The 20512-nt window shown below is 44.3% G+C and overlaps 6 protein-coding genes across 9 annotated transcripts; 2 read left to right on the top strand and 4 right to left on the bottom strand.

The window, feature by feature from the left end:
• Positions 1 to 115: 115 nt before the first annotated feature.
• On the bottom strand, positions 116 to 858 carry ndufaf8 (NADH:ubiquinone oxidoreductase complex assembly factor 8). Its single transcript, XM_049759538.1, has 3 exons — positions 570 to 858; positions 303 to 413; positions 116 to 240 (listed from the first exon to the last, which is right to left on the bottom strand). Exons 1-3 carry the CDS (start codon positions 648 to 650, stop codon positions 220 to 222), a joined length of 213 nt encoding a protein of 70 aa, XP_049615495.1. The 5' UTR covers positions 651 to 858; the 3' UTR covers positions 116 to 219.
• Positions 859 to 1137: 279 nt separating this feature from the next.
• On the top strand, positions 1138 to 4427 carry tepsin (TEPSIN adaptor related protein complex 4 accessory protein). Of its 2 annotated transcripts, none has more exons than XM_049758503.1 (13): positions 1138 to 1260; positions 1575 to 1647; positions 1738 to 1829; positions 1900 to 1993; positions 2061 to 2128; positions 2202 to 2283; positions 2355 to 2426; positions 2501 to 2689; positions 2763 to 2946; positions 3017 to 3130; positions 3214 to 3292; positions 3371 to 3505; positions 3569 to 4427. In XM_049758503.1, the coding sequence occupies exons 1-13, from the start codon at positions 1222 to 1224 to the stop codon at positions 3944 to 3946; spliced, it is 1599 nt and encodes a 532-aa protein (XP_049614460.1). In that variant the 5' UTR covers positions 1138 to 1221; the 3' UTR covers positions 3947 to 4427. The 2 variants fall into 2 exon arrangements, with proteins under 2 accessions (XP_049614460.1, XP_049614459.1); XM_049758502.1 differs by having other exon boundaries at positions 2754 to 2946.
• Positions 4428 to 4468: 41 nt separating this feature from the next.
• si:dkey-21c1.1 (uncharacterized protein LOC100150256 homolog) lies at positions 4469 to 5923 on the bottom strand. Its single transcript, XM_049758506.2, has 3 exons — positions 5555 to 5923; positions 5185 to 5290; positions 4469 to 5110 (listed from the first exon to the last, which is right to left on the bottom strand). Exons 1-3 carry the CDS (start codon positions 5569 to 5571, stop codon positions 4853 to 4855), a joined length of 381 nt encoding a protein of 126 aa, XP_049614463.1. The 5' UTR covers positions 5572 to 5923; the 3' UTR covers positions 4469 to 4852.
• A 180-nt stretch (positions 5924 to 6103) lies between these two features.
• Positions 6104 to 16198, top strand: LOC125991016 (arylsulfatase G). 3 transcript variants are annotated; one of them, XM_049758498.1, is made up of 17 exons: positions 6104 to 6210; positions 6769 to 7057; positions 7146 to 7319; positions 7414 to 7542; positions 8248 to 8411; positions 8480 to 8656; positions 8887 to 9020; positions 12817 to 13053; positions 13113 to 13348; positions 13450 to 13564; positions 13956 to 14108; positions 14333 to 14508; positions 14569 to 14649; positions 14715 to 14823; positions 14974 to 15094; positions 15232 to 15322; positions 15436 to 16198. In XM_049758498.1, the coding sequence occupies exons 2-17, from the start codon at positions 6769 to 6771 to the stop codon at positions 15714 to 15716; spliced, it is 2667 nt and encodes an 888-aa protein (XP_049614455.1). In that variant the 5' UTR covers positions 6104 to 6210; the 3' UTR covers positions 15717 to 16198. The 3 variants fall into 3 exon arrangements, with proteins under 3 accessions (XP_049614455.1, XP_068505521.1, XP_049614456.1); XM_049758499.2 differs by having other exon boundaries at positions 6170 to 6677; XM_068649420.1 differs by lacking the exon at positions 8480 to 8656 and having other exon boundaries at positions 6166 to 6677.
• LOC125991017 (monocarboxylate transporter 7) lies at positions 9111 to 12273 on the bottom strand. Its single transcript, XM_049758501.1, has 6 exons — positions 12106 to 12273; positions 11279 to 11509; positions 11020 to 11163; positions 10809 to 10937; positions 9912 to 10751; positions 9111 to 9831 (listed from the first exon to the last, which is right to left on the bottom strand). The coding sequence occupies exons 2-6, from the start codon at positions 11505 to 11507 to the stop codon at positions 9563 to 9565; spliced, it is 1611 nt and encodes a 536-aa protein (XP_049614458.1). The 5' UTR covers positions 11508 to 11509; positions 12106 to 12273; the 3' UTR covers positions 9111 to 9562.
• Positions 15968 to 20014, bottom strand: LOC125991019 (WD repeat domain phosphoinositide-interacting protein 1). The gene is made up of 12 exons (XM_049758504.1): positions 19577 to 20014; positions 19180 to 19262; positions 18834 to 19003; positions 18667 to 18763; positions 18508 to 18605; positions 18342 to 18434; positions 18202 to 18272; positions 18011 to 18118; positions 17543 to 17707; positions 17369 to 17476; positions 17154 to 17293; positions 15968 to 17081 (listed from the first exon to the last, which is right to left on the bottom strand). The coding sequence occupies exons 1-12, from the start codon at positions 19654 to 19656 to the stop codon at positions 16969 to 16971; spliced, it is 1326 nt and encodes a 441-aa protein (XP_049614461.1). The 5' UTR covers positions 19657 to 20014; the 3' UTR covers positions 15968 to 16968.
• Positions 20015 to 20512: the final 498 nt, after the last annotated feature.

Genomic DNA, 20512 nt, shown 5'->3' with positions numbered 1-20512 from the left:
CATGGACAACCACTCGTGGACAACCACTCATACACCTAAATGCATAGGATGAGATTCGAACCCAGAACTTCAGAACTGCGAGACAGCTCTATTCATCACTCAGTTTATCAAAATGGTCATTCAAATGTTTTTATTTTTTTTACGTGACGTATAGTCCTTTTCTGAGTCTGACAGTCATTCAGTCGTCTGTTGACTTTATTGCAAATCCGGATTTTCCACTCATCTGGAGTGTTTCTTGGCCTGTAACAAAACAGTTGTCAATAAAGGGGACCTGTAGAACAATTGTAGACTAAATTACTTACAGCATTTTCAAAACACATCTTGAGGGCTGCAAATTCTTTAGCACATTGGTCTTTCTTCAATTCCTGTCTATTTGTTGTGGTCGCTGCAACACATTTGCCATAAATTGATGCCTGGAATACAATCATAGGACAATAAACAACGCAATAAATAATAAAGTCATAATTTCTGTTAAACATGCAATCGCAGATATTAAATACACATATACAAGTTGCAGATTCAATGCAAAAAATTTCTTGCACAGCGATGAGAAATCTTTCAATGCTTACCTCCTCCGAACATTGTGCAAAGAATTCTGAAAAACGTCTCAATTTATCTCGGCTACGATGCCAAACATTTGACCCTGACATGATGTTATGACTGAAACAGCAATTGTTTTAGCTCAGCCTTGCAATAGTAAGAACCCGAAGGTTCGGGGAAGTTTACTAACTCCTCGTTTCCCCTTTAATGTGTCAAATATTTCTTTTAAATATTAGGAAACAGAAAAATACATGACTTCGTAACTATACGGACGCCGCCATTACGTTACATGCGTAACAAGAACGCAGCGAAAATTCTATATTTTGATTCGCTCTTGTGTTTGTCAATCAAATACCTAGCCGTTCTGCGTTTTATGATTGGTTGTATTGGCTTTTTGGGCGTTTCCACAACTACTATCTCAATATATTTTTTAAATTAATAAATAATAGAAAATAAAAATACCTGATGGGCTATACTATTTCTGGATTCTGATTTACTCGTTTTTATTTCCACCAAAAGTCTACCCTTCAACGATTGGTTGTTTTGGTTTTCTCAACAGCCAATTGAATTTTATTCTGTATGTTGACGTCCTGTCCTCTGATTGGCTAGCTGTCACAACCAGCCCCACCTCCACTGTGGTCCACTGAAAAATGAGTAACCCGCAGCTACAATTGCTAAATCATGGCTTCTTTCATGGAACGGTTAGCTTTCCTTCAGAAAGTAAGTGACAGTTGTTTTGATCATTAGTTATTAAATCGTGCATTAACGAATCGCTCGCTGGCGCATTTGGCATTTTGTCTACGTGTCACAGAGGCCATCTGGTTATGCCATTAGCTACTAGCAACACACCCTGCTAACTAAAACTGAGAGTATAAATTATTGTCATTTTTACTCATCAATGCGTTTTGTCATAGTTTCAAAGGAGCAGGTGCATAATGTGCAACACGACAAGACATTTTCTTTCTTGGATTAATTGAAGACTAGTGAATTTACGTATAAACAAACCTAATTTCTCTTCCCACTCTCTACTGAAGGTCCCGACTTTGATGAAGGCAACAGCAGATGATGAGAGCCCTTGTCCTGGGTACATTTTCCAAGAAATTGGAAGTATCCTTTGGCAGCTGATTTTGCAGAAACTTTAAATTAAGAAGTAATCTACCATGTCATTAAAAGCCCTTAACTGGCATCCCTTTGCAGAAATCTCCCACGAGTCTTTGGCAAATGATCAATGTTTATTGGAGTACCTGCTCGAGAGGCTTCAGGTTGAGTCTTGTCATGTCAAACTCAAGGTGAATCAGTTTATAGATTATATAGAATCTCCATGTATTTATTCCAGTAATGTTATTTCTTGTGTTTCAGGTGCTGAAGATCTTTGTTCATTTGTGCGGCCATGGCTCCAAACATTTCCTCACTGAACTCAGGAGGAATTCCACCTTCATTCAGCAGGCATCAGGTTGGACGTTTGATGATTCTCTTCTGTGCCTGTAATAACATGAATATTCTTCTTTTTTTTTTTTAAGTATACAGTGGGCCACCTGATCCCATCCACGGCACGGCTTTGTATCAGAAAGTGAGAAACACTGCACAGGTAAAATAAAAATAATAATACACACAACCATACACAAGGTTAAAAAAGACTTAATGTATTTGTGTGTTTGCAGGAAGTTGCGCGACTACTTTTCACTGATTCATTTTATGTGAAAACTGGTGTGCTGCCTTTAAACATGGCAACTTCAACAATGGGTGAGTGACCATCATTGACCACATGATTGATTTTTGTCAGAATTTGCTTCTGGATTTGTCTCTCTGTTCAGGTATGGGATCAGCAGCCACCCACAAGGGAGGAATGCAAGGCTTTGGGTATAATCCAGGAAAGCAGGGGACAGGTGACTCACTATTTGTTCAAGTCACAGCTTTTTTTTTTTTTAATCCTTATTACATGATCTGTGTTTTTCAACAGGCAACGACTCACTTCTAGATAAGATCCAGAAAGCTGCAGAAGTAGTGGCCAGTGCCGTCCTCCCTCCGACAGAACACCAGGGCATCCGTCTCCACGACAACCACTACCGAGCTGTAGTGGCGCCATCTGCGCCAATAGAAGTAGCTGTACCAGCATGTGCCTACAGCCTGCCTGCTCACAAACTTAAAGGTCCAAAACGAAACATTTTCAGGATCAACCTATTTTGGGAAATTCATTGAAATGTTTTTTTTAGTCACTACAGGATCAACCCGATGTCCAGGGCAGATCGGAGGCGGCTGGGAAGAGACTGACAGTGGCAACAATTCCTCTCACAACTCATCTCAGGACATCTCCACCAATAGCAGAGCCTCAGCAGGTAGCAAGTCGGCGTGCACCGGGAGCCAATCGGGAGCCAGCAGAGAAAGCAGCGGAGACCTATCAGAGCGGTGAGCCGAGAAACCCGTTTGTAAAAATCACCAAAAAGACTTGCAACTTCAAGTGTTGTCTGTTGGAAAGGGTTGAAGCGTTGCAGTTGGGCGACTGCGGTCAGGAGATGGCGCTCATTAGCAAGTTGATGGAAGGCTCCAGAGTGTTTCTATCCAACGAGGAGAGCCAGCACTTTACCAAAGAGTCAGTACAGACAGCAACTTCATTCAACTCATGTAGAACCATTTGTAGTTTTTGACATGAGTGCCTTTGTTGAATCCTGTCAGGTGCTCTACTCTCAACTGTGAGGTTGTGGTGGAGTTGCTCTCCAACAGGCTACAAGATCCCTCCAGCACTGTTAACATGGTAATAACAATTATCTATGTCAAGCATTGTTTTGGATAAACTACCAACTCATACTGTCCTTCTCATTTTTACCTCCAGAGGGCGTTGTGCGCTGTAGCCTGCCTTATGACTGCCGACCTTCTGTCTCTCGAGCAAATATTTGGAGCAACGCAACGTCGGCTCCGTCAACTCAGCGAGGGCCCTCCAGGACCAGTGGCCAACAAATCCATGAAGGTGTGCAAGCTAGTAACAATAATTCAACAGATCATATTTTCTTTTTGTATCTGCTTCTACCAGATCCTGAGACAGTTCAAGGCCCTGATGGGTGGCGTTCACGATACCCCCAAACAGGATCAGGCCAGCGACAGTCATCAAGCCAACCAGACGTCCAGCCAACTACTCATTTCACCATTAGTTGTGGGCAACTGTGAGAAACCGCTCCCGGCTCCTATTAGGACTGAGGTGACTGCCATTCAAGACGACGAGGGTATTGAGCCATGTGCCGCCAGACTCTCCCTGTTCAGTGGTATGAATTTGGTGAGCAGGGCAAAGACTACCGAGTCCCACGTAGACCCAGACTCACTACAGGACTCTCTAAAAGAGAACCACCCCAACCCCCCAGCTTCGTCTGAGAGCAGCCAACAGTCGTCCGCTTTCTCGTTTCTCAACTCTTGACCTCTGGCAAGGCTCTTCACACCTTTTAAATCTCTTACAGAGATGTCATTGAGTATTTGTTTTCACGTCCAACTCTCTGCACATTGTTGGACTTTGTCTATTCAAGAATTGAGTGAATCTAATGATACAGTATGGTTTATTGAATTTTATCTCAGGATTCATTTCAGGCTACAAAAACAACCTTTTCAGCACATTCAAGTTGCACTCTGCTTTGCACTAAAATCATTTTCCTGAAGACCTGCTATCCTAGAGTTGTCTTCCAGTGTTTGCTATCATACTAATGCAAATGTAGGAAAGATTATTTTATACCACCATCTTACTATTATTTATTGTGTTTACAGCCGCTCGATTTATGCAAGTGGTGCTCGAGTGCATGTCTCCACTTAGAATTGTTTTGTGTGGAACCAGAGTGAGTATATAATGCAAAATATTTGCAACAATGGCAGTCTATCATGTCTACTAATAAAAGATCCCACTTGGTTATAGTGTGATGTTTGATGGGTAAGAAAAACTGCAGACATCTTTTTTGAGTAAAGTGCATCGCTTTATTTACCTTTGCAAGCACTTTGGAACCCACTTCTCTCGTGATTAGCACCAATGAACATGTCCACACATCAAATGCACGCATGTCAAGAGAACGATACCTCTTTTTAAAGTGCACAAGTCGTGTCCACACACACGCGCGCATACACACACACATCAATACTGCACAATAAACCACAGTGGCTGGGCCGTGAAAAGGCAAATGTGCTTATGGTCTTCACAAATGGTATATGGCAAGGGCGGGGATGAGCCGTACAGCCCATAATATGTAAACGTCCCCACTCTTCAATCATCCCGATTAGACCCGGTGGGCTACGCTGGACTCGGGCACGAGACGTCAAACGGCGTCAGCGATGTCGTCGGTCATGTCGAACCTGGGCTCCCTCTCGTCTGTAGACTGCTGAAGTGCGCCTCCCTCAGGACCTTGTTGATGGAGTCGTAGGAGAAAGTACTGCCGTCGCCATGGAAACCGTGCTGCGCCGACACCGCCGAGTCCTTGGGCTTGCCGCCGGGCGAACACTGGGGGATGCGGTCGCTCTGGCTGTGGATGCACGGCCTGCTCGTGACCACCATCGGTCTCTCCGTACTGCAGATGCCGCTGCTGCTGTCACTGCTTGAAGACTGAATACAAAACAGAGAAAGGAGTTTTTTTACTTGACTGCTAAATAAAACATTGCACAACATCGCGCATGTACCTCGGAGTCCAAATCGGAAACGAGCAGGCTCGGACCCCTTCCTGACCTCTTGGCCTGAGGGCTCAGCTGTTGATTGTCCTCACTGTCACTGCTCCGATGGCGTTTCCTGTACATAGGGAAACAAATGGAAAATTTTCAAATGTGAATGAGTGTGTTGGAAGGAATGATGCAGTGAGGAGTGGAAAGGAGGAGGGGGTGGGGGGTCGTGGATCTAAAAGAGCACTGAGAAGAACCAAAAATAGCTACAGCTACACACAATCACTGCAGTTACATGATCACGTGATGATTCACTCAGCTCTTTATGGAGTTGATAACATGACATTAGCATGGAATGGGAAAAAGATGGCACACAGAAAAGTAGTTACTGTACCTGTTATCTGTCAGCATTGCTGCAGTCTTGCTAGATGTGGCAAAGAAAGGTGGACACTCCCTGTGAGCTGAATTGGAAAGTAAAAAGCTTCTGACTCGGGCTATAGCTCCACAAGTATGCTGCAAGACATATTCCTTATTTGACGTTTGTGTGTGTATGTGTGAGAGGCTGCAGCCGGTTCAAGATGCAAGATCACACTTCCAATCGTAGTTCCGTCGCTGTCGAATAGCTTTGAGTTGAACACTAGTGGAAATCTTTTGCAAATATCAGCATGACAGTAAAGCCTGGTTGACGTTGGCTAACTGTGGGAGCTAACTAACCCCCCCCAAAAAAACGCTGCACTGTGACCAAGTTCTTCCGCTGTCGTATTCCGCTCGCCCTGCTGAAAAAAGAAAACGGGAGCTTGGTTGTCCTTCGGAAAGACCCTGTAACGATCAGATCTATAAATGATTCAATTTAGCACGATAATTTTGAAATTGTCGAGTCATATAAGCGACATTTTAGCTTTGAAATGACATGGGCTTGCCAGCTCGTGTCAACTACGGTAGTCCCAAACGTTTCCTTGACGTCACAAGCCCCGCCCCTCTGTTGTCATGACGCCATCGACCAATGGCGGAAGTAGCGACGTTGCATGAAAGCAGCTTGCGAGTCCCGACGTAATATCCTTTTATTGGCTTCATTTTCGTAACTTACATGCTATTTCAATTATTTGTATATATTACCTTGCATTTTAATCGCTTATGCAGGCAAAAAAAAATCTATTTAGATTGTTTTGATGGCGTCTAACTCAATCGGAAACGTACGTGCATATGAAATGCGTGATCTCAAATTACATGTTTTGTTTTTGCTTTTTACCTATTCATTTATTTAATTTTTACTGCATTAAATTGCCATTGCAAATGAGAAAATGTTCTCATGAGTTGCCTAACTCTGATAAACAAACATTAGCGGTATTAGCGGCGTTAGGAAAAAATCTAATTAACGTGCAGTGGGAAAAATATTAGTTTACAATTCCAAATAAATACAGCCCAATTTCCTGTACATGCCAGAAATGATAGAAAAGTGCCACAATAAGCTTAATCAAAATTCCTTGTCACCAAATAAACACTTTTAAATTGCAAAGGTATTTTAGCATTTTATATCTACTCGCTATTCGCTCCACTATACATCAGTCATGTCGGGGGTGTTTTTTTTTTTTTTTTACTTTTCTACAGATGAAAGTGATTCACCACTCTCCAGAGACCCTGCAAACAGCATTGATTTCCAATTGCAAGGACTTGACTGAACTTTATAAACAGTACACCAAAGAAGAATGTCACCTTTTAGAGGAAGGACTGCATCCAGGGCAGCCTGGTTCCATTTTCCAGCCTGTGACTGTTCATTCAGACTCAGACTGGATTCCCTCACATCCTGAGAACCCTCAAGATTTTGAGAGTTTTTATAAAGATCCTCACAGAAAGACCCCAAGTGCAAGCTGTGGCACGATTTACATTCAGACCATAGGTTAGTTGATGATGGTAGATGATTTTCCTTTGTTAGAAAGTAGATGGGAGTTTGTTAATCATAGTTTGACCTTCTTGTTTTGTTGCAGGTTCTTTTGGCGAGGCCGGGCCCCATACAGAGCAATACGTGGAATGGCTTCGAGGATACTGCCAAGCATTCTTCTATGGGCTGCCTGTTTGTTGGTTACCAGCTGTCACAGTTGCACAAACAGGCTGCTCATTCAGAATTAACCAGAGCTCACAAAACCTTCAGCTGCTCACTGGTAATTGGAAATATCTCCTTGAAGCCTCACTCAACAGTGGTGGTTTTTTTTCTGAGCTATGCTTTGTTTGCACTATTTCCATATCCTCTGGTAGGTGACCTGCTTCAGTTTTTATGCAAAAGGAAGCCAAAGGATGCTTTTTGTGTGGTTGGAATCACAATGATTGACCTGTACCCAAGAGACTCCTGGAATTTTGTATTTGGACAAGCATCTCTTCATAAGGGTATGATTTTACTTTTGTATTTTGCTCAGAGAATCAAACAAAAGCAGGTCAGCGTGGTAGCTTCACGGTTAGCATGTCTGCCTCGCAGTGGAGAGGTTTGTGGGTTTTAATCTCCGCCTCTTGTCTGTGTTGAGTAAGCTTTGCAAACAAAAGGGGCTTTGTAAATTAAATTTAATATAAAGTAGCTCAGGGCGGCTCGGTGGCGCACTGGGTAGCACGTCCGCCTCACAGTTAGGAGGGTGCGGGTTCGATTCCACCTCCGGCCCTCCCTGTGCGGAGTTTGCATGTTCTCCCCGAGCCCGCGTGGGTTTTCTCCGGGCACTCCGGTTTCCTCCCACATCCCAAAAACATGCTTGGTAGGCCGATTGATCACTCCAAATTGTCCCTAGGTGTGAGTGCGAGTGCGAATGGTTGTTTGTCTCTGTGTGCCCTGCGATTGGCTGGCAACCGGTTCAGGGTGTCCCCCGCCTACTGCCCGATGACAGCTGGGATAGGCTCCAGCACGCCCGCGACCCCCGTGGGGACTAAGCGGTTCAGAAAATGGATGGATGGATAAAGTAGCTCAAGAGCTGGTTATAAAAATACTTTTAAAAAGATGTCTACTAATATCGTGTAATTTGGTTGTGACACCGCTAGATGGCGCTCCAGTAAAATAGTTCTATTTCTCAGCCTTGAGGGAAAGTTAATTGCATTTTTTTTTTGCAGGGATTGGTGTTTTCAGCTTTGCCAGGTACGATGACAACTTCTACAGCAAAGATTATGCAGGAAGGGTGAAGAAACAGCGTCAAGCAAAGCAGGGCGACTATTCCGCCTTTGACGGCCATTACACTCCCCCCATCACCAGCACTCTGCTGTTGCGATCCTGCAAGGTTGTACTAACACGCTTTGTCTCAATTGGGGAAAAAAAAAAGAAAGTAATGGAATGATTTCTTGCCAGACGATGACGCATGAAATCGGCCATATGTTTGGAATGAGGCACTGCCAGTGGCTGAGCTGTGTCATGCAAGGCTCCAATCACCTGGAGGAGTCCGACCGACGCCCGTTGGAGCTCTGTCCCATCTGTTTACGCAAACTTCAGACCTCCGTGGGCTTTAACATAGCCGAGCGATATGAGGTGAAAATGTGGGCGTCACCTCACATTACGTTTTACAATGTTTACAACATCTTATTGGAATGTTGCTCGTCTTCTACAGCGCTATACTTCTTTATTGAGCCAAGACATATTCTGTATAAATAAAAAAAATCAATATACAACCATGTGGACTCCACAGGAAATAGATTTCGATTAAGCCTTACCACATAATTGTGTATTTGTATTTTAGAGATTTTTTTTGTGCTTCACAGGCCTTACTGAACTGGATGGAAGAGGAGCCAAGGTCACCGACGACGGTGACCTCCTTTCCCAAACCTACTGAAGCTTTTCATACGGCCAAACTGTGGCTGAAGAAGTGCCAACATATACTGAACGTCACTAAACGGTAACAGGGACAAGATGTAACTTTCCAAATTTGATATATTTATCTTAACAGTCAGATGAAAAAAATAAAATTTAAATAACAAAAATAGAATTCAAAGAGTAAAAACATTTTATTGCTAGCATATTTTTCTTACAAAAATAGTGCATCTTTGACATCTCATGTGCGCTTTGGTTAAAACAAAAAATCAATCGTACGAGTCTCCTGAGCTAGGCGGAAGTAACACAACCTTAAGAGTTAATGTTACAGACGTGCAATTTCATGTACAGTATTTGCTGCTACATTGGCTTCACATTATTAAATGGTAATTCTTCTTAAAAGACTATTTCAAATATTTCTGTAAATTAAAGCCATTTCAACAATACAGTTGCTCCAGAAAGAAACACTTTTTGGTATATCTGGTATGTATCGTAGATTGCTGGCAAAGCGCATTACCATTCCTGTTTTATGTGTTTGCCCAACATTTTGATCAGACAGTCACACAAAACAGTGAGGACATAAATGAGCTTTGCCAGCATGTTCAAGCGACATGTCAAACCCGCATGTCAGGCTACGTGACTGATCTCTCGACATGATTGTCGTTTTTCGTGCGCCTCGGCGCTAACGTCAGTACTGCCCGTGAGTTTTTCCGCTTCGTTGACGCCTTCTGTCATAATATGAGGTGTGTCATTATTTGGTTTGAATGTTCTCTTCGTGCAAAGACGTCCTTTCTTGGCAGGTCTCACTAAGCCTAAGAACACAGCGCTCACCGCCATGCCAGCTGCGCAGGAGTAGAAGGCCGACCCGTAGTTCTCTGTCACGTCCACTAACACACCTAGAGACGAAAACAAAAGTGTTAAGGGGACGCATCGAGCACCGGCGGAGCTAGACGGGGGGCACAAATTCAAAATTTACCTCCGAGTGGGGGTCCAGCCAGGCCGGCAAAGCTTTGTATGAAAACGTAAACTCCAGCAGCAGAGGACATTCTTTCCAAGCCCACCACGTCATCTTCTGCCAGCATGGGAATATGCGTGCATGAAAGGGTCCCCATGAAGAACCCATAGACAGCGCAACATACCGCTAGCCCGTAAAATTCCGTGACTAGAGTAAATCCCACCAGGTCCACAGTCATGGAAATCACACAAACCAGGAGGACGAGAAGCTTCCGATTCTGGATTCGATTCAGTGTCAGGACCCATCCGATTAAAAATCGACCGAGGATTTCAGCCACCGCCATGGTGGAGAGCATGTAGGTGGCGCGATCGCGCTCCACGCCTCGACTGACGCTCAACTCGATGATGTAGAGTTGAGGGGCGAAGAAGCCAAGCGTGGCAAACAGTCCGAAGAGCGAGTACAAGATGAAGCTGCACTCTTTGAGGATGGAGAAATCCAGAAGTTTGAACATTGAAGGTTTCTCATTAACTTCGACATCGTTCTTCTGCCTTTGAGCTGGATCGAAGTTATTTTTTAGACTTGGCTGCACATCTGGCCTCACTTCCTTTGTTAGTAAAGTCTTCTCCTCTGGGTTGCAGTTGACCTTCTCAACGGGACGGTTTCTCACAAAATCTTGTCCAATCAAGTCTGTGCTTTGAGCTTCCTCGTTCTTTGGAGAAGATCCAGCAGTCTCTTGTATTTTTTGTGGTAGGATGATGATTGGCCGAAGCAGAGCGCCGCAAATAATGATGGTTCCCTGCAAAGCTCCGATCACCGCCATGGTGCGACGCCAGCCGATAAGATCCCTCAGAGAGGAGAAGGCTGAAGATAAACAACGGCGAGTAAGTCATCCAAAGGAGGAGATGACTCTAAACTTACCCGGGGCGAGAGCAAACATGGACAGGGCCTCTCCGGTGGACGCCACGGCGATGACTAGTGATCGTCGTCGTGAAAAATAATGCGAGAGTATCGTCACCGTGGGTAAAAATGTCAAGCAGTAGCCGAGACCTGCCAGCAGGACGACAAAAGGCGCAATCAAAACCACGACTCATCTCAAAAGGCCATTTTATTAAAAAGAGACATTTCATACCTGCCACTATGCCGTAAGTGATGTACATTTGATTGACGGAAGAGGTGAAGCTTGTAATGATGGTTCCCGAGGAGATCAGTACACCTCCGGTCATGACGACGAGTTGGAAACCAAAGCGGTTGGTCAGCACGGAGGAAAGAGGACCTGCGTAGTTAGAAATTGCTCCGTTGAAGTTAATCTTTCACATTACCGGTCAACTTGTTCTGACACTTCTTTGGCTTCATGTTAAAAATTGATTCATGTATTTCCAAACACTCACCGTTGAAGGTCATGACAAAGACACAGATGGAAACAATCCAGGACACCCGACTGTTGCTCTCCCCAAATTCCTCCATCAGCACTTGGAGGAAAATCCCAAAGCTCTTGATGGTGCCATAGGTGAAAACCTCCACCAGGAAAAAGGCCACGGCCACCACCCACCCCCAGCCTCCATCTGGGGGCTTTGTGTACACGTTAGGCCCCAAGAAAGTTGGTCCACACAGCACCATTTCTAAAAAAAAAATTAATAATAATTAAATGCTCTGAAATAGTTACTTTTTTAATTAAAAAAAAAAAAATTGGGGTAAACTGAAACAATTCAAGATTCAAGAGTTTTTAATTCGCCATGTTTGAGCGTGCCAAACAAGGAATGTGACTACTCAATGTTCATTATGGAAATAATGAAAACAAAATTTAAAACAGAAATATCAACCATCTTTCAGATATTACAATTAAAATAAACACAAAAAGTGAAATTCTGACATGGTAATCACACGCTTGGAATAAACAACAAACCACGTGCGCATATTTATGGAGCTTCCATATATATTACACTACACTCTATTTACGGTTCGGGTGCGCTTTACTATAGGGCAAATATTTCCATTAGAAACGCACATTAAATTGAAAAATGACGCTCCGACGGGGCAAATTTAAGTGAAAGCTGACGCAATCCCTCGCGCGTGTTTACCGGTTCAATGTCCCACAATCTTGAAATACTCTTGCCACTCTATTATTAGGTTGAAACATATTTTAGAGGGCAAAAAAACAAACGCTATATCATTTCCCAATTGTCAAAATAGAAGCGGTAGTAAAGTCGCGTCTCACCTGTGCGCTCCTACTCGCAGCATAGAAACTAGTTCCTCGTGTTTAAACTGCTCAACCCGCTTTACTTTTGTCCGCACGGCACATGTTGCGCGCTTCTCCCTCACCCCTCATGGGAAAGCGAAGGGTTAAAGACAGATCTGGATCCAACCAGTTTTCCCTTGCACAGGCACCCAAACAACATCTTGCAAACTATACATGCATGGTGTGGAGGCGCTGTTTGCGCCCGCAAAGTTTCTTTGGTGCGCTCCAGTTTTGAATTGCGTGTTTACATTGAAGTAGTTTGCACGAAGCGGGACGCGATTTTTTTCAATAGGTAAGCGTGGACCAGGCCAGGGGCGTATATAGATGTTTGGGGGTGCCCAAGGCACACGCAGTCATGGGACGTTCCAAATTAGTGTACTGCGCTGGGCATGAAAGGTTTTATTTTTACATCAAATATTTTTAATGATCGAATCTAAGATACACTTTTGATGACATTTTTACTATTTTTTTTAAAATCAGAGTCACAAGTAAGGGGGGGGGGCTCTATTTTTGAACATTATTGGAAAGCTTGATAAACAGAAAACAAAGATGTTTGAAAGCAAAAAATAATAAGAATATTCGACCGCTCTCAGATTTGTTTCGGATTACTTTTCTTGGTTGTTTGACTTTCATTTAAGCAAACAAAAACATGGAGGATGTTTTTTTTCCAAAAACATGACTCTTTTTCAGACTTCATCACAAAATGCCGGCGGGAGTGACGCCGCTACTTTTTTGTGTGATGCTGGCCGGCCTGTATTTCCACCTGATGTCAGAGCGCGGATCAGTGGTTCTGAAGCCCAACAAGAAGCCCAACTTCATTCTCATCCTGGCTGATGATTTAGGCTGGGCTGACTTGGATGTGAACCTGCCTGAGCAGAAGGCCAACAATACGCCTAATCTTAACCTGATGGCCCAGCAAGGATTAAGGTAGAACCGAATTCATAAAGCGGACTCATGGCGGTCTTCCCATTGATATTTTCATCCAGATTTTTAGACTTCCACTCTCCGGCCTCAACCTGCTCGCCATCCCGGGCTTCCATCCTGACCGGCCGCTACGGACTCAGGAATGGGGTCACTCACAATTTTGCCGTGGGCTCTGTTGGCGGTTTGCCTCTGTCCGAAATCACTTTGCCTCAGCTCCTGCAGCAGGCGGGTTACTATACTGCCATGATCGGGAAATGGCATCTGGGCCATAATGGACCATATGGTCCGACAAAAAGAGGTAAAGAGGACTTTGACCTTCCCACGTAGCAACCATACAAATGAGGAATTTGGGTTGCTGTATTTCCATACAAAATAACCCGTTTTTTATCTCCTGAGCAGGTTTCGACTACTACTTTGGAATTCCTTACAGCAACGATATGGGATGCACTGACAACCCTGGATATGATCTTCCACAGTGCCTCGCTTGTGACTCATCTGACCTACAAATTACCAAGTGGGTGGGACTCGATTCTATTCAAAATCCACATGTGCAAGTATTTGATGAGCTTTGAATAGATTTCAAAGTAGTCAAATGAGGTCTGTATTATCTTCTTTGCCTCAGGCAGGGGTATCAAACTCACTTTTGTCACGAGCCACATTACATAGAGGGCCACTATGACTGTCAACGTCTTCGAGTTTTGGAGACTAGTAAAAAACTGTTCAAATAGTTTATAACATTAATGATCATCAAAATTGCTAGTAATATCTCTATTTTGAAAATTTTGCATTTTAATAATGCAAAATTAATCTTCACGGGACACATAAAATGATGTGGCGGGCCGTATCTGGCCCCCGGGGTTTGAGTTTGACACCTATGTCCTAAAGTCTTCTCATCACAATTGTAGATTGAGAAGGAGCGAACGCAAAGCCAGGAGCTGCTATTCCAAAGTGGGCCTTCCTCTGATTGAAAACAGCAGTATTCTGGAGCAACCACTCGACCTATGGACGCTTACGCAACGGTACCAGTCTGCTGCTCTCAGAGCGATGAGCCATGCCAGGTAAAGTAAAAAAAAAATCATCTCGAGGCCCAACAAAACAAGCGCAAAGTCTTTGAGTCCACTTGCTTCATGCTAACGCTAAATAGCATCTGTGCTAAGGCACAGACTGAACACAAATAATGCAGCAACACATGTAGACTGACAATATAACAGCACACACAATTATTGTCCTAGCATGTTTTTGTCTTCAGCTGAAATATATTTTTGTGTCTTACATCTTGCAGAGAGCAAGGACAGCCGTATTTTCTTTATATAGCGCTCGCTCACATGCACGTACCTTTGGCCCCAGCACATAAACCCACCAGCCGAGTGTACGCCGCCAGCCTCCAAGAAATGGATCGCCTCGTGGGGACCATCCGAAGTGCTTCGGACGCAGATGATACGCTCATCTGGTTCACCAGTAAGTCCCGTGTGCTGCTGGTTTTCACTCGTGGTCTGAAAAAGACTGTCTTACATTTAGGTGACAACGGTCCTTGGGAGCAGAAATGTCAGTACGCAGGAAGTCCGGGACCTTTTCAAGGAAAATGGCAGACACAAAGAGGTACACAAGTAGCCGAGTTGCGTTCAATTTAGCTTTAAATGTAACAGCGTGAATTTCCTCGCTAGGTGGGGGCTCAGCTAAGAAGACCACTTGGGAAGGAGGCCACCGGGTGCCATCTTTGGCCTACTGGCCCGGCGTGATCCCCACAAACGCCACCAGTGAGGCGCTGTTGAGGTTTGTTGGCTTCGCACGAGATTAAATTCCTCCAACATGAGAAAGCAAGCTGCCTTCCTGTTGCCGTTGTTAACACAAAACTATTTATTAGACAATTGTAAGCAGACTTTTCCCGTGTTACTTGAATCAACCAAAAAATCATTTTCACAGTGGAATGGACATTTTCCCGACACTCCTATCACTGGCAGGAGTGACGCCACCTTCTGACCGGCGCTACGATGGCATTGACGTGACAAATATCCTCTTGCACGGCGTGCAAACTGGTCACACGGTAGGTATCGAGGCTCGTTCCTTTTTTTTTTTTTTTGTCTTTGTGTCTGCAATAAATGTGGACGCTGGGTAAAACGAGTTAAACGGGTTAAGAGGCAGGTGTGAACTGTTCTATAAATCGACCGGTTTTATTTTTAGGTCCTCTTCCACCCTAACAGTGGCGCGGCAGGGCGGCTGGGTGACTTGCAGACAGTACGGGTTGGGAAATACAAAGCTTTCTACCTGACCGGTAGGTGTCATGTTTGCTCAACACCAGCTAACGCCCAGATGTTGTTATGCAGATTAAGGTGTGATTAAATAGCAGAAATCTATTTGAGCTTGTATGTATCTATTTTGTTATAGGTTCAGCCGAAGCGTGCAACGGTGATATCGGAACGCAGGAGTTCCACGACCCGCCGTTGATATTTGATTTAGAGCGTGACCCGGCCGAGGAAACGCCCTTAAAGGTCGGGACACGTGAATACCAAACCACAGCGGAAAAAGTCGCTTTCTGGAGGGAGAGGTTATTATGGGACATCGCCACCGACCCGTCCGTGTCGGTGGCCGACTACACGACGGACGATTCGGCCCGGCCTTGCTGCGAAGCGACGCGGCCAGTTTGCCGTTGTCTCTCTCTGGGTTGACATCGAGAACATTTCGAGGATGATGAAATGTGTGCTGAGAAGCTTGTAGGTACAATGTCCAGACGCGATGAGGAGGGGTGTAAACAAACAAACAAAAAGAGCAAAGAGAGAGGCCTGTGTGATCAATAAGGCAAAGAGAAAATATTTGCTCAGCATTTGTTGGCCTTTCAGAACATTTGCAAAACACAATTTCTTATGTCCTCAAGGTCTTTGTTCTTTCTTCACCGCTCAGAAATAACACAACCTTCAGGTGAATTGATTCTCACTCTTTATTGTTTCTTCATTGTCAGTATACAATAGCTGAAGGTGTCCCAACAGCGCCACCTTTTGGCAAAATTCAATGTCACCTGTAAGCACAACTCACAAAAAGTCTCTAACTTCTTCTGTATGTTATATACACATTTTACATAAAATTAAAAAAAAATCTTTAATATATGCATGGTCATTTATTGTGTAATAAAAATAACCATCTTGAAATTCAAGGACCAGTCCGTCCTTTTGTCGCGCACCGTTAATTAAGCGATTCACATTTAACCATTGGCTCCTTCATGTGAGAAATTCTCATTTTACATACGTGAGAATCTTTAAGTGTCTCTGCTTTTATATCACAGTTGCATCCTTAAGTTATACAATACTTCAAAGATTGAAATGTGCTTATTTGAAACGGCGAAACCTTTGTTAATTCAAAAAGTAAATGCCCGTACGGAAGCGAATACAAACAAACTTAGCGCGTGTCAAACATCCAAACTCTTGCAGACTTCAACAGGAACAATTACGTGATTTGCAAGAAGCCTTTTGCGTAGAAATATTATTTAAAAAAAATAATAAACAACCGCCAGTGAGAAGATTTTCAGACACATCCTTTGGTTTTGTTTTCAGCAGGAAAACTCTGCACAAAAGCTACTTTAGAATTTTGTTTTCTTTCAAATTAAGACTTTTTAAACTTACATAAAATGATAACATTATTATTTTTCAATCGTGTCCCACATAATTGTAGTGTTATTTTTCTCATAAAACTTTATACCCTATGGCGTTATTAGTGTCATTCTACCACTTCTACTATTTTTATTCTCATAAGCAGAACAACATACAAGGTCCACTTTGGGGAATGTTGACCTACTCAGAAGGTCAGCGCTTCTCGTATGTTTCTGGTAAGATTGGTCCCCTTGACCTGCAGGGGTATGCGTGGAAGGAAGAACCTGCTTTTTAAGCCCCTCCCCCTTATCTCAGGAATCAGTAGTGTTGAGTTATTCTAGTTACTGACTGGAGGAAATTCATTTTCATCATCCAGACGCACGGGGCTCTCGGCGAACTCGTGCTCTGGGATGACGTCTCCCTTCTGGGCTCCCCCTTCCTCGGAGTATCCTGGAAATTAACGAAAGGTCGATTGAGGTCGAGGCAAAAATCCCGAAATGTTTCAGTTGGTGGATAACTCACCCAAGAGTGTGGCAGAGCAGGGCGGGCTGGAGGGTAGTCCCACGGTGGCTGCGTACGATTGGCCGGCCGGTTGGTTGGAGACCTCTGCGGGCGTCTCCTCTTCCTTTTGTTCCACCTGCTCCTCGCTGTCATCAAACAAGCTGCCAAAATTCCCATCAACGTTATTGTTTCGTAATATTTACCGAGCCAAGCTTTACTGTGTTTGGTAAAGACACCTGTGTTTTTGCACCAGCGTACATTCGCCTCCATCTTGTGGATCGACATTATAGATATAAAGATGGCCGTCCGAGGACGCCACGAGCAGGCGAGGCAGCTTCTGAATCCTACCGTTGAAAATAATCAAAAATCAGATAAGAAGCTATTTTGTTTAATACTTAAGATGAACTTACGTAGCCAGCGCGCAGATGTTCTTCAGGCCGCACATGTTGAGCCGCACGGTGGCGAAGGCCCGGTCCTGATGCATCATGTCGGACACCTGAGCCGGCAAGTAGGTGCTTGCGGCTGTGAACATTTTGCCCACGTACGCAGACCATGTGGGAGACTCCTCCTCATGACTAGAAACATCAAGAAATCGTCAGAACTGTATAAAGTCGCTTTGAAAACAGACGTCTGGATGAAAGGCTTGTAGACACATGAGTCTGAGTAATAAATCTCATTCTCGTGGTTTGGCGTGATTTAGCCTGTTTAGGAATTTAAATATGTTTTTGTTCAGAAAAAGACAAATTGCTTTGGTGCCATCTGGTGGCATCTTATTTACAGACTTGAGTAGTTTATACAAAAGTAGCCTTCGCCGCCATTTTGTGGCATCTATTTGTCCCTGTTGAGTATAATCACAGCTGATTTTTTTTTTTTTTAACCTGGGGCTGTGCTGTTCCAGTTTGAAGATGTGAACTGTCTCAGTGTTGCTGGAGGCACACAGGAACTGAGCATCGGCGCTGAAGGACAGCGAACTGATACTAACATATCTAAGAATAAGACACAAATTATTAGCTCCTATTTACGCCATGGTGTCTTAGCTATTTTGACATTGTCTGATATGTTTGCTAACCTTTTCATCCCTCGCCGGAATTCAAACAGCCTCTGTCCTTCGGGAATACTGAACACCCTGATAACGGTGCCCTGCAAAGGAAGATGGACATCAGGTTGGCCATGCCCGGTGGATGCGAGATGTTACAGAGAAGGACTCACCTTCTCCGAGGCGCTAGCTAGTTTGGTGCCGGAGGTGTTGAAGGTGAGCGCCGCCAGAGGACTGGCGTGGGCTTGGATCAGCGTCACGGTGCTCTAAACGAAAAGGGACTCAATTGCGTCACCGGCGTCATGACTTGCTGTTATATTTTGTTAACTGAGGCCTCACCAGATTGTTTGCATCATACACTGTGATCTCGCCAATCGTGGCGCTACCGGGGTATGCCAAGAAAGAGTTGCCGTGATTAACGGAAAGGGCGCAGAGACCTGGAAAGCAGAGAGCATGCCATTACTTTCTGATTAACTGCGGCTTTCATTCCATTCCTACCTGACGGGTTTGTGGGCGTGTTGAGCAGAGTCTTGAGAAGTTTCATGTCTTTGATATTGTGGATGTAAATGGACTCCTCCAGGCAAACCACCAGTCGCTGACGGAGACGGCAAATTTAACGGGAACCCTGACAAACGCCGACCCAAAAGACCGTTGGAGCATCTTACCTGCCTGTTGAGCCTGACGGAGAGGATGTTGTTGGTGTAGCTGTAGTTGCAGATTTCGGTACCTTTCTTGAAGTGATAGACGTTCATCCGCCGTGGCATGGATTGGCTCACCACTACCACCAAGCTGCTGGAGAACAGCCGTTCCACGATGCAAACGTCGGGACACTCCACTGGGTGAGAGGGATTTTTCAAGTTACAGGACCTTAATTTAATGTAACTAGTGAATGCTGTTGTTTTTTGGGTTCGCAACGTGCTTTATGGTCAGCTGCATTTTGAATGTTGCGAAAAGAGAGTTCATTGTATACACCAACGATTTTGTATGCATGAGGAGACGGTGCTTTCTCACCTCCCTCATGGATGCAGTCCAGTTTGTCCACAGCGGTGACAGAGAAGAGACGGTAGCCGGTTTTGGTGCCTACTGACAAGGAGCTAAACACCCATTCAAAAAAATAAAAATGAAAAAAGGAACAAAAGCATTGGAATAATTTTCAGCGACAGATGGTTTGGCCAGTTGCAGTAGCACTGCTGTCAGTGTCAATTAAGGAGGATGCAGCTGAGATGAAGTAGGGAGTGATAACTTTATACTATGCTAAAGCAGTTTTAATGACTTTGAGGAGTTGAAAGATTATCTAGTTTACCAAAAATACTTTTGGGTTGATAACTATAAACATAAATATCTGCGGTGCAGGTGCGTCAAGGAGCTTTGGTTCGTGCAGGGCAAGTAAGGCCCTCAGGTTGCTTACGTGGTGTCCTGGTTAAACGAGGCACAGATGAAGCCTCGGAGCATCTCGGGGCCGCCGTCCCCTTCGTCTTGCAAATCCATCCGAGCCGCCACTTTTCCCTGTCTCTCACCGACCGAGCTCAGAGGCCTCGGGTTTGGCTCGATCCACACCGGGGGGCACCCCCGCTTTCCCCTCCTCCTCTGCCCCGACTCCAAACGCCACGCTCACAGTCCTCGGGGAGAGGAATGTCCGGACGGACTAGCCCCGGATGGTACGCATACAAGCGACGACAGCGAACGATCGCCCGATCGCTTTAAATTGTGGACGAGATCAACGGTACCGATCGTGTCGTTTTGCTGTGACACACAACGACGGTACTGTTAATATGAATATTAACTTGCAGGCTCCATACAGCAAAACAATAACAACTGATGGGAGGACGCGTCACTCTAACGCGCGTTCTGATTGGCTGGGAGACATACAGAAGCCCCGCCTTCTATTTTGGCACGCAAATTTGTATAATGCATGTAGTTGATTTGTCAAAGAAACTGTCAGTTGAGTAAGTTGACGTAGCAAACCACTGATTGGTCAACGTCACGCTCGATGGACTGTTTTGGTGATTCCATTGGCTAACAGTGTTATCAATCTGTTCACTGTGCTTTTGATCGGTTTTATGTCACAAAACTCAAACGAAATTCAAATAACACGTCAAACAACCACATCTTTCAAATCTTTGTGTCTCAAACTTAAAAGGAATGCGTTAAATCGTGCACCCCTTTGCCACTAAAAAGTGACCTGAGGCAGTTAGTTACGATGTAATCTTCATTATTCTAACACAGCAACAATCTGCAAATATTAATGCATTGAAAAATCTGTGATTATGATATACATGGTTTAATGTTTTAAACAACTTATGTGACTTTTTTAAGTTCAAGCTGAGCTCCTTGACGTCATTGG

This window comes from Syngnathus scovelli, chromosome 21 (genome assembly GCF_024217435.2).
Source record: "Syngnathus scovelli strain Florida chromosome 21, RoL_Ssco_1.2, whole genome shotgun sequence".
Lineage (NCBI taxonomy): Eukaryota > Metazoa > Chordata > Actinopteri > Syngnathiformes > Syngnathidae > Syngnathus > Syngnathus scovelli.
The sequence above is the reverse complement of the archived record's forward strand: the minus strand, read 5'-3'. Positions and strand labels throughout refer to the sequence as shown.

What these genes read in the sequence shown, in the direction of transcription:
- ndufaf8 (XM_049759538.1), bottom strand. Translation starts at nt 650, where the DNA reads ATGTCAGGGTCAAATGTTTGGCATCGTAGCCGAGATAAATTGAGACGT. An exon ending in TTGCACAATGTTCGGAGGAG is followed by an intron (nt 414 to 569) that starts GTAAGCATTGAA and finishes ATTGTATTCCAG; the next exon opens with GCATCAATTTATGGCAAATG. An exon ending in AGATGTGTTTTGAAAATGCT is followed by an intron (nt 241 to 302) that starts GTAAGTAATTTA and finishes GTTTTGTTACAG; the next exon opens with GCCAAGAAACACTCCAGATG.
- tepsin (XM_049758502.1), top strand. Translation starts at nt 1,222, where the DNA reads ATGGCTTCTTTCATGGAACGGTTAGCTTTCCTTCAGAAA. An exon ending in CTTGTCATGTCAAACTCAAG is followed by an intron (nt 1,830 to 1,899) that starts GTGAATCAGTTT and finishes CTTGTGTTTCAG; the next exon opens with GTGCTGAAGATCTTTGTTCA. An exon ending in AGCCAGCACTTTACCAAAGA is followed by an intron (nt 3,131 to 3,213) that starts GTCAGTACAGAC and finishes GAATCCTGTCAG; the next exon opens with GTGCTCTACTCTCAACTGTG.
- si:dkey-21c1.1 (XM_049758506.2), bottom strand. An exon ending in TTTCCGATTTGGACTCCGAG is followed by an intron (nt 5,111 to 5,184) that starts GTACATGCGCGA and finishes TTTTGTATTCAG; the next exon opens with TCTTCAAGCAGTGACAGCAG.
- LOC125991016 (XM_049758498.1), top strand. Translation starts at nt 6,769, where the DNA reads ATGAAAGTGATTCACCACTCTCCAGAGACCCTGCAAACAGCATTGATT. An exon ending in ACAAGCATCTCTTCATAAGG is followed by an intron (nt 7,543 to 8,247) that starts GTATGATTTTAC and finishes TTTTTTTTGCAG; the next exon opens with GGATTGGTGTTTTCAGCTTT. An exon ending in ATATGGTCCGACAAAAAGAG is followed by an intron (nt 13,349 to 13,449) that starts GTAAAGAGGACT and finishes TCTCCTGAGCAG; the next exon opens with GTTTCGACTACTACTTTGGA.
- LOC125991017 (XM_049758501.1), bottom strand. Translation starts at nt 11,507, where the DNA reads ATGGTGCTGTGTGGACCAACTTTCTTGGGGCCTAACGTGTACACAAAG. An exon ending in CTTTGTCATGACCTTCAACG is followed by an intron (nt 11,164 to 11,278) that starts GTGAGTGTTTGG and finishes CTAACTACGCAG; the next exon opens with GTCCTCTTTCCTCCGTGCTG. An exon ending in GGCTGGACCCCCACTCGGAG is followed by an intron (nt 9,832 to 9,911) that starts GTAAATTTTGAA and finishes TTTCGTCTCTAG; the next exon opens with GTGTGTTAGTGGACGTGACA.
- LOC125991019 (XM_049758504.1), bottom strand. Translation starts at nt 19,656, where the DNA reads ATGGATTTGCAAGACGAAGGGGACGGCGGCCCCGAGATGCTCCGAGGC. An exon ending in TGTATGATGCAAACAATCTG is followed by an intron (nt 18,435 to 18,507) that starts GTGAGGCCTCAG and finishes CTTTTCGTTTAG; the next exon opens with AGCACCGTGACGCTGATCCA. An exon ending in ACGCTGGTGCAAAAACACAG is followed by an intron (nt 17,294 to 17,368) that starts GTGTCTTTACCA and finishes GAATTTTGGCAG; the next exon opens with CTTGTTTGATGACAGCGAGG.